The sequence below is a fragment of the Parambassis ranga genome, chromosome 6, assembly GCF_900634625.1.
Source record: "Parambassis ranga chromosome 6, fParRan2.1, whole genome shotgun sequence".
NCBI lineage: Eukaryota > Metazoa > Chordata > Actinopteri > Ambassidae > Parambassis > Parambassis ranga.
Genome location: NC_041027.1, coordinates 9,898,936 through 9,909,743, shown reverse-complemented (window position 1 = coordinate 9,909,743; position 10,808 = coordinate 9,898,936). Strand labels below are relative to the sequence as shown.

The 10,808-nt window shown below is 41.1% G+C and overlaps 1 protein-coding gene across 3 annotated transcripts; it reads right to left on the bottom strand.

Moving 5' to 3' along the window:
* Nucleotides 1-329: 329 nt before the first annotated feature.
* nlrc3 (NLR family, CARD domain containing 3) lies at nt 330-10,217 on the bottom strand. 3 transcript variants are annotated; one of them, XM_028408468.1, is made up of 20 exons: nt 10,017-10,217; nt 8,706-8,784; nt 8,348-8,508; nt 6,680-6,943; nt 4,690-6,430; nt 4,524-4,610; nt 4,090-4,173; nt 3,837-3,920; nt 3,675-3,758; nt 3,504-3,587; nt 3,300-3,383; nt 3,086-3,169; nt 2,699-2,782; nt 2,292-2,375; nt 1,962-2,045; nt 1,589-1,672; nt 1,383-1,466; nt 1,143-1,226; nt 918-1,001; nt 330-483 (listed from the first exon to the last, which is right to left on the bottom strand). In XM_028408468.1, the coding sequence occupies exons 3-20, from the start codon at nt 8,478-8,480 to the stop codon at nt 393-395; spliced, it is 3,408 nt and encodes a 1,135-aa protein (XP_028264269.1). In that variant the 5' UTR covers nt 8,481-8,508; nt 8,706-8,784; nt 10,017-10,217; the 3' UTR covers nt 330-392. The 3 variants fall into 3 exon arrangements, with proteins under 3 accessions (XP_028264269.1, XP_028264268.1, XP_028264270.1); XM_028408467.1 differs by lacking the exon at nt 8,706-8,784; XM_028408469.1 differs by lacking the exons at nt 6,680-6,943; nt 8,706-8,784.
* Between the last annotated feature and the right edge of the window lie 591 nt (nt 10,218-10,808).

The window sequence follows — 10,808 nt, the reverse complement described above, 5'->3', positions numbered from 1 at the left end:
TAGTCAATTGGTCTTTTGTACCATCCTCTTCTTCACAGAGAGGTGTAGTAGTGAAACGTAGGCAGGAAGGCATAATTGCTATTTAGTGCAGCACTTTTTATCCTCAACATAGAAATAAAACTACTATGTGTCCTTTTTTATCCATTTTATTTCTATACATGAGATATGTAAAAAAGCCTATTTACAGTCTCTTCAATAGCATAAATATTATATTATAACAATGTAAATGCATCATCTGTATTTTACACATGTGACAGTGACATTCAGTTTCTTGATTACATAATAAATAATATTAGATTTATCTAAATATAAAATGACAGTATAGTCATATAGTGACATTCAGTACTATGGCACAGCTATTTACACCTGATCTGTTTGATCCCCTTCCTGAGTTAGATGTCCACCACACAGACTGGTGCACTGGCTCTGATAGCATCAGAAATGACCTTTGCTCCAGATTCTCCAATTCCATTTCCCTGCAAACTGCAGATAAAAAAAAACAGATGGATATAGTTACTCATGACTCTTCCACCAGGCAGTAAGGTGTTACCGTTCCTTGTAATGGAAAGGAGTAGGGATTCACCTTCATTGTGTGCCAGGAGGAAGATGGGAAAGGTGCATGTTACTAAACTACCTCATTAGTCTTTTCACTGTTCTCTATGTAGGACACATAGGTGCAATGGTGGGACCTTTTGTTTTGCTGGCTAATGTCAGGGAGGCATGGTCTTTGAGTGCTCCCAATTAGGTGCTCCGATGCACTAATGTTCTGGGTTACCATGGCTACAAGTACCCCCAGAAAGCACTTAATCAGACGAGCAGAGATCACCTACATAATTCCATATGCATCAAAATATTAACTCTAGTTGAAAGCTGTTGTATTTATAGATGAAGACAATGAAGCAGAAAGGAGAACTCACTTGATGTATGTCAGCTGGTGGTTTCCCTTCAGGGCAGTTGCAATGAATATGGCTCCATCCATACCTAGAGAGTTCTCCTGCAAACTAATGAAGCTCAAAGTCAAAACATATGCCCACAGAATTCAAATGCAGCACTTCAGCATTCCAAAAATATGTCAAAATAACATGACAGGTCATGACAGTTTTATTCCCTCTGAGTCGGGGGAGAAGATGCAAAGTACTTACTTCAGTGACTTGAGGCTTCTGTTGCTCTTCAGGGAGTTGGCCAGTGCCTTTGCTCCTTCCATCCCCACAGTGTTCCCACGTAGACTGAAAAACATATAGTTAAAAAATAAACCATTAAAAGGTCAAGGACACAAGTGAATACAGAGTGCAGCAAAGCACAGGTATAACAGGCACAAGTTATTATAGATAGCAGAATGTTAAAGAACAAAGGAACAGTATGTGTGGAGAGCTCAGACTCACTCTAATGTTTGCAGGGTTTGATTGGTCATGAGAGCCTCTGCCATTGCAATAGCACCGCTGGTGCCTGCTGAGACTCCCTGGAGACTATAAACCCACAGCAATGAGCATATGGGGGAGAGGTTAGATGTAGAAGGACTTTTGTCTGTTGTACATATGTCTATATTTACTACATATAACCCATGTTTGCTGGTTATAAGAATCCTAACCATAATGTACGCAGAGATGTGTTGGTTTTCAGAGCTTCAGCAAGAAAGATGACGCCTTCATTCCCAATTGCATTTTCCTGTAGACTGCAGGGAAAAAACACAAGAAGACAGACATGAAGACAACACACAGTAAAATGTATAAATGACAATACGACATAACTCTTTATGGGTTGACAAAACCACGATCAGTCAATAAAACTCTGTGGGATGGCATTTTGTTCCTCAAAGAAATACTGTTTTGAAATTCTGGGTCATAAAAATCAATATAATTACAGAGAAGAGCATGTGTGCAGGAAAGGAGCAAAGATTTATAATGGGGTGAGGAGGCCAGCAATAACAAACAGTCTTATAGCAATAGTCTTATTGGCCTTACTCTAAGAGCTGCATTGTGGTGTTGGAGAGGAGTGACTGGGCCAGAGCCTTGGTGGCTGTGGACTTGATGAAATTCCACTGGAGACTGTAAGAAAATCAAAGACAGACACCCAACAATAAGACAAATGAATGCATGAAAATGCAAATTAATTTATAACTTTTGGAACCATTTGGATGTGGCATTCTGTGTTGAATGGTCTTGCATAAAGCTAGATCAGTAAAGCTGCTTAGCTGCATTTCACAGTGTGTGCATGATGCCTGAAAAGCATCTAAATGTGCAAAAAGTACAGTGTGTGTGTGTGGTTAGATTTGTATAAAAAGCTCTACTTACTGCAACGAGGTAAGGCCTTGATTATACTTGATTGCGCTTGCTATAGCTTGGACGCCTTCATCGTGTAACAGGTTGGCTGTGAGACTGGGATAATGAACACACAGATTCACACACCTATATATATGAATAAGTGGTTCAGGGACTGAATGGTCCCTCAAACACACCAGGAGCTGTGAGGTTTGAAAGCCTTTAATTGGGAAAAGGTGACAAAATGTGAAAAAAAAGGCAGCTCACAAAACCTGTCAGCATTTTGTGAGCATCTTCATTAATCTAACCTGGATTGCTCTATCATACAATAGGACTACATAACATGTCAAAAGCCCGGAGGACTGACATTTTCTCAGCAGATGGATATTTCAGTGTATCAGAGAGGTTTGTACTGCACTTGTGTTAATGAGGTGACTCACTCAAGGTCCTGTAGAGACTGGTTCTCCTGGAGGGCGTGGGCCATATTTTTTGCTCCCTCCACTCCAATTGAATTTTCTCTCAAACTAGAACCGGAAAAAAAAGACATTCAAGCGGATTATATTTTCCAATAACTAGACTATATGCCATAAGGTGCTCATTGAAACCTTGTGTTACAGAAGCTGACACAAGGAACAGATGCATCTAGCTGCTGAAAGACAAGAATTGACTGAACACTGATCCTCCCATTAACTATGACTCCTTTCATGAACTAATAACAATTAAGAACTGAGACTCTGTTGTAACATCAAGTCCTGTCAACATAATGTTAGGTTATTGCAGAAAAGCCTCTCAATAGAGCATGTGTTGAGGATATGTTATATGCTCACTTCAAGGAGAGAAGGCCATGGTTCAGCCTGAGAGCTTTGGTCAATGCTGTCATTCCCCGGTTGCTGATTGAGTTGCTTTGAAGTCTGCAAAACAGTTTAATGAACACATCAGTAAAGTGTAATATTACACAATGTGAAAGCGCATTAGCTGTAGACTATTCGACAGAAGTCAGATTTGGAGGCTGAACTGCATTACAGAGTAGAAGGTACTGACTGGAGGAAGAGCAGTGTGTGGTTGAGTGTCAAAGCCTCTGCCAGAGCAACTGTTCCTTTGTCCCCGAGCTGGTTACTACACAGACTGCAGGTAAGAACACAATTAGGGCACACTGAGAAAAAGCAAAATCATTCACCTCGAAGTATGTCACCATAGAACACAAAAAAATAGCAAATGTGAATAAATACATGAAATCCTGATTACATTAGCTTTGTGAGAGTCCTGTTTGTCTTCAATGCATCTGCAATCCTTTTGGCTCCACCAGCTCCGATCGTATTCTTTCGTATGCTAAAACAATAAATGCTTGTAATGAATACGCAGCATAAATGAACATGTGCCATGTCTGACAAGTGGAATAATGACTAAAAAACATACTTCAGAGACACCAGTTTGCGGTTGCATTGCAGCACTTCAGCGAGGGCCTGAGCACCTTCCTCCTCAATCGAATTGTTCTGGAAGCTGGTGAGTGAAATTGAACACATATATTAACATTCGTCATCGTGTTGGTTCATTGTGTATAGAAAACATAGTACTCACTTGACGGATATGAGGGCTTGGTTCATTTTTAGGGCCTCTGCCAGGAACTTTGCACCTTTAGAGCCGATGTTGTTGTTCCGGAGACTAAAATATAAGCAGGTGGTTACGTAATAACCAAACACATATATATATATATATATATATATATATATATATATATATATATATATATATATATATATATATATATATATATATATATATATATATATATATTTTTTTTTTTTTTTCAGACAGAAAAAAGGGACCTCACTTGAGAGAAGTAAGCGTGCGGTTCACCAAGAGGGCTCGACTCAGGGATTTGGCACCCTTGTTGCTGATGGAATTCTCAGCCAGGCTGAAGGAAGGAGAGCACAAGTTGTAATTACATAAATGAAAATACATCCATTGTAGAGGTAAAATTTATATTTTCAAAATGTATATGACATATCATCCCATTACTCGTTTTTATTTCACCCAGCACTTCAACTGGCACTTGACTGGGTGACCTGGTTACATAAACAACAGCAGAACAGCCTCTGAATGCACCCCCCCAGGTTCATTTACAGGTCAGTTCTGATAACTATCACACTTGGCAGTCCCTACTCACCCAAGTCACTAATACACACACATTACTCTGGTTATACTCATCCATCCCCATAAACATAGACTGAAAAATGCTTACCTACTGTGTGAATGCGATCTCACCTTATTTTCTTGATGTGGCAGTCTTTGGCACTCAGAAGGCTTCCAAGCAGTTCCATGACATCGTCTTTGAAGTGATTATTCTCTAACCTGTTGATCAGATAAAAATACAAGTTTTCCCTCCAGTCTTTGTCCTGAGGTTATCTTCATTTGTCTTTGAGGTGCTCACCTGAGATGACTACAGTACAGCAGCTGTGGGAGCAAACATTTCACGGTGGTGTAATTCAGAGAGCCTGTTAGATTAGTCTGTTCGCTGCACTCTGGAGAAACATGCAGCAGGTACCCCAGCACTACACAGTGAGGCCGTGTTAACTTTCCTGCCAGGTTTCCAAGCCTCAAATCCTCCTCCACAGTCCGCAGTAGCTCTGTGTGTTGGAGCTCCTGTAAACAGTAAGCCAGATTGACCGCACGCAGGGACACCACGGCACCCCCACTTACTAACAGACCTTGTAAGAATCCTGCAGCCCACACCTTTTGACTGCCATCATCCTTGGCTAAAAGCCCAGCTAGAGGTCTGAGTGCCAATGGGCACAGCAGGCCCGTCAGGAAGCGGACAAACACATCCAAATGACCATCTTCAGCTTGTTGTGAGTGCTGAAAGGCACTTCTGAAGTGATTCTGGAAACCAATTTTAGGCCAGGACATGGTGCTCTCTGAGAACAAGTCAAAGATGGCCCGCTTGGAGGATACATGGTAGAAAGTAGCTGCGAGAAACTCCTGCAGACTCAAATGTGTGAAGTGGTATGTGGTGTGTATGGCTGACTCCTCCCGGACAAGGATTCCAGCTCCAAAACTGCTTTGAGTTAACAGCAGATCTATCCCATAGGCCCTGAGGTCCTGCTCACTGAAGGTGTACTTGTGTTTGAGGAGTCCATAGAAAGCCAGGCGTCCAAGATTCCCAAGGAGTTTGCGGTTGTTCCCATGAAGCTGCTCGATCTTCACAGGCTCCCTGCCTCTTGGTTCTCCTGCTTCAGCCTTCATGGAACAGAAATGTGCATACAGCTCAGTGCAGGTTCTTGGAAGGCTCTCCTGTGTTCCACTCTGCATGATGTACAACAAAGTATCAGCTACGATCCAGCAAACACAGGGTATGTAGCACATCACCATCAAGATCTTATGTGACTCCAAGTGTGCCCATATTTTACTGGCAAAATCTTTCTCTGAGAAGTGGTGGTTGAGGAAGATGTGGATGTCCTTTGGGCTGAATCCTGGGATCTCTGTCACCCTGTCAACCAGTCCTCCAGGAACCAGTGAAGCCACTCCAGGTCTGGAAGTCACCCACACAGAGATGTCAGGGAGCAGATTTCCTCGGATGATGTTAGTAATTAAATCATCAATGGAGACTTCTTTCTTAGAATCGTTGCATGGTGCAGCGTCGGAAAAATTTAAAGTGCTGCGAAATTCATCCAAACCATCTAGTATGAGCAGAGTCCTGCAGGAGCTGTTCAGGATCAGGCTGGGGTCTGTTAGATGAGGAAAAGACATTTTCACCAGCTTTTCAGCAGAAATCTTCTCCAGGGAGTTCAGCTCACAAAAGGTAAAAGGTAAGACAAGGTGTACGTCTGTGCAGAGGGCCCCTTGGCACCACTGTCGGACAAAGTGTCGCACCCAGGTTGTCTTGCCGATACCAGCCACCCCAACTGTGAGGGAGAACCTGGGAGGCAAACTGACCCGGGTCAGAGGCTCGAACAGTTTGGATAGCCCCAGCTGCCTTAGATGATTTCTTTTTCCTCCTCGAGTCACTCCCACCTGCATCAGGTCATGCTCCTTTTGTTGCAGATCAGAGAGTCCGTCGACCATTAGCAGGGTTCTTGAGGAGATGTTAAGTTTGGGGCAGCTGACCGAATCTCTGTCTCTGTACTGTTCATATCGCCTCAAGAGCACATCTTTGTGCTCCCTCACTATGGTATCTACAAAAAAGAAGTGACTTAGTTTACTCTAAGCAGGACTACCACATTAAAATGTATTAATTGAAACATGTAAAGGATTGCATTTGTAGAGCTTTTATAAAAAAGTTCAAAGATTAAGGAATTCAACCACCACCTGCTACAATTACCAGATCGTTCTGCCTCTAGGTGCCTCAATTACTTGCTGAAATCACATTTTTCATCACCCAGAATGACCAACAGTGGAAGCAAATCTCTCTTCAATCTACTCACCGTGGTTTATGATAAGCTGAGCAATTTGTGAATCCGAGCTTTCTATAAAGCCCTGAAGGGCATCAGAGCCTTGACTCTCCTTCCCAGTCACAACAGTTATGAGCATGTTAATCTGGTCCAGTAACTGGCCTGCTTCCTTTATCTGGGTCTCTTCAGCTGAACTTAATATATCTATATTTCTCAGGTGAGTTACAATGTCCTCCAGGAAGGAGGGTGTGGTGAAGCTTTGCAGCTGGCCTTGATGTTTTTGGATCCATAGGAGATCTAAACCAAAACAGAAATGACAACCATTATCTAAGCCAGAGGCCAAATCACTCATGAAGCAGGGGAGGCAACAAAAACATATGATCTAGTATGCTTCCTACAGATTTTAGAGATCCTCTGGCTTTTATTCTTGTCTCAGTGTTCACATTTTTTATAGGATGCACTGATCAGGTAGGTGATATTGGGGCTGAGAGCCAGCTGAGTGGAGGCATTTTTGTGAATGACCATGTGACATTTGCAAGCAGGATCTGCTGATATCAGGTCTTGCTTCTCTGTGAAATATTTCCTGTTGCTACACAACCCCAGCAAATGTTTCCACCCCAGCTGTAAAGCTGTTCTTTTTTTGTTTTGTAGACATAGCTCATCACGTTGATGGTGATGATGAATAATGACCAAAATATCTATTTAAGTCATATCAAGAATGGTTCTGCAGCATCACTCCTGGGCTTCATTTTCCCAGTCTCCCAGAACATGTCTTGACTTGACTTTCACACATCTCTTTTAGCTGCCATTTTTTGTGACACCTATGCAGTGGAAAATTGTGAAGGCAAATTGATCTTCTTATAGCCTTTCCCTGCTTCATAGGTATCAATTATCATCATTTTCAGATCTTCTGATGGTTGTGTAGAGGAGGACAAGGCTGATGAGCGTCACCACTAGGCTTGGAGAGTCAGCTGTGGGGTCGTGATTATTCCTGATTACAATCTGTGACCTGCCTTACAAGTCATAATGAGTCAGTAAAGGTTAACGAAGCTCTGCCAAACTTAAGTACTACACATATAATTGCTATTTTAATTAAATTAAATCAGGAAGTAAATCATAGCAGTGCATTGCATAAAATCATACAGGAGTCATAGTTTATATGTAGGCTACTGCTGTTTTTCAAGTACAGAGCTTTCTGTGAGGTTTAATGCTCTGTGATGTCACCCATAGGTTTCCTGAGGTAAGTGTGGTGGCTCTTGGCCACCTGTCAATCAAGCTAAACTTGAAGTTTTAGGCATGAACAGTGAGCTGAACCTGTGATATCAATTTTTTTCTCACCACAACATTTGCAAGACTTAAGATTAGGATTGTGGTTCCTAATTGTTTCAGAATATTGTGGTGAGACAAGTTTGTAGGTTGAAGCTTGTCTTATCTGTTCCTTTTTTAAAAAATCATCCAGTCATTGTTGGTGTGCTGATTAGATTCTAATCTATACACCTTATAAATCTTGATAAGAACAGAATATGGGTGAAAATCATGATGATGATTTAAATGATTTTACTCTTATATAGAGTGTATATTTTATTTTGATCGGCTCAACAATTGAGACAACTTGGATCCGTTTGGAGCTGTTTACATGAAGAAAGGCCACAAAAGGCTGCTGGTATTAAAGCCAACATGGGAGACATGTTTAAATTTTACCTTCTGCGGCTGCTTGTGATGAGGCAGAGCAAGGCGTAGACTGGAGATCCATGTAGCAGTCGTCCTGCCACATAATGCGTTTGCTTCGGTCCATAATGGAGTCATAGTGAGTTTTTCTTTCCATTGTTACCATCTACATCAAATGCTTCTGCTGCTTGTGTCTACATAATACAAACAAAAATACTTGCATTATTTAAATGAAACTTGAATAAATCTGTCTTTTTCAAACTCTTTCTTGTATTATTGTGCACATTTAATTTATGCACTTGTGATTCAATGAAAAGGAACACATCTAAATGAGACTGCACAGAACAGAACTTTTTTAATTTTTATGGAAATCTATTTTCATGCTCCTAACCAGAGAAGCTGGCGTCTCTGTTCAGCGCTTTGTCCAAGTGACTGAAGACATTTGAGGTACAGTTAAGCCTCTATTCTTCCTGGTTAAAAGGAGAAGATGCAGCATTAAGATCAGGGCACTTTAAAGGCAAAATTTAGTATAAATAGATGATTAAAAACACTTCACAAACTCAGAGTTACTGCACATAATACTGCCATCTCTGACAGGTTAAAAGTGTCGACTTCCTGGCTCAACTTCCTTTGTCCTCATGGTGAATGCATTTTGTGATAACTGCTGCCTCTTGGCTGTTCCTTAAGAAACCTATCCTGTCAGTCCATCATTCATTCTGGATTCTGCACAGTCTTTCTCTTCCTCCACAGCTCCACCTTAGTGAGCAGTGAAGTACCTTCATCAGAGTCTAAGGACAAAAATCATTTTAATTAGCCTATTTTTGTACATGTGTACATCAATACTGACACCTCACTTTCATGGTGTAAAAAACATTGTAACCAGGAACACACACAAATGAGATCTTATATCACACCAGCAAATCCCTTTAGAATCACAGAGGCTCTACACGTATTCAAGTGTTTGCTGTTTCAAGGGAGAGGGACAATTAAAGGAAAATTAAATTGAAAGACTGAATGTAAAGTGACCGTGCCCACTGAATTCTTTAGGCAAATCAAGCAGTGAGTGAAAATTGGGGGTGTGCAGGCCTTTTGAAGTGCTTCTCACTGTTTTCAAATGACTTCCCTTCTTGATTAAAATTACATAATGCTCTCTGCATATCTCACACTTTCATTATGAGAAGTTTTGACGGAAAAAGTTGGTTAAATGTTAAAGCCTCCGGTGAGGCTGCATTTCACACTTATTTATGAGAACACCACAAGGTGCTGCTTATCTACCCATTGAGTGACACATTTTTTTTAAGTTAATTTTTTTGGAAAGTGGTGCAAATAAAAATTCAATTATGTTTGAGGTTTTGCACAAACTGGAAATGGCAAATCACTTCCTGTGTGGTTTTTTTTTCTGCTGATCAAACCTCTCACAGGAAGCCATGTCAAGATGTCATACCCCAAACAAACTCAGTACAACATCAACTCGTCCTTCTCAACGAGCAAAAATATTTCATTACATCCATATATTATGGTAAAGAAATGTCTAAAAGCACCCACACAACAAAAAGAAACAATATGTCAGCTACTTTAGAAGCATTTGTTGTTATTACAGTTATAATATTCCATTTTCAATGGATGTTCACGGCCAACAGATCTCTGTGTCGTGTCACAAAGAATGAAAAAGATCCACAGAATGCAGCATAGAGTAACTCACCATTGGTTGTCTGTAGGTGGAAACGCCGCCTTACATGGTAACACCATACACCTCAAAAAAGCAGTCAAGTGAATCCGAAGAGCAGAATCTAACAGTGAGCACAAGCGCACAAATGAAACACACATCGAGAACACACATTATAAAGTCAGTACGGTTGCTACAGATACTGTGTCTCCTTCCTGTCTATCTAACATGCCTTCCTGTGTTGTGGTTAGCAGGTTGAGGAGTGAAAAGACTTCTGCATGCAATGTAATGTTATTCAAGTGCTGAGGGCTTAGCCACGCTTCAGTCTGCACTTGCAAAGGCGGATATGCTCGACCACAGGCAGCTTAAAACCACAGCTGAAGACCGACATGACAGCCACTCTATAATTACAGGTGTAAAGTGTTCACCAGAGAGGCTGAGCAGCAGACAGATGATAAACAAATCATGTAGTCAGGGGAAACATTGTTACATTGTTACACAGCTTATGTGTATGACCCAGCTGTGCTCTCACACCAACCTCATCTGAAGCACAAAATTAAGATAGACGAAGAAGATATGAAGCAGTGGGGGTGGCAGGAGGTATAATAACAGTCACTATATAAGGAATGAAAATGATCTCACACTGAGAGCAGGGTCAAAGCAGGAGGCGAAGGACTGATGTATAATTACACACCTGTTGAAGTAGTTTACCTCATAACCTTGTAACATTTGCACAAAAATAAACAAAACAGATGTGCTCTCAGCAGAAGTGCTCGCCTTCAGCCATCAAGTAGCTCTTTTCAGGATGGAGAAACATTTTATTCGAGC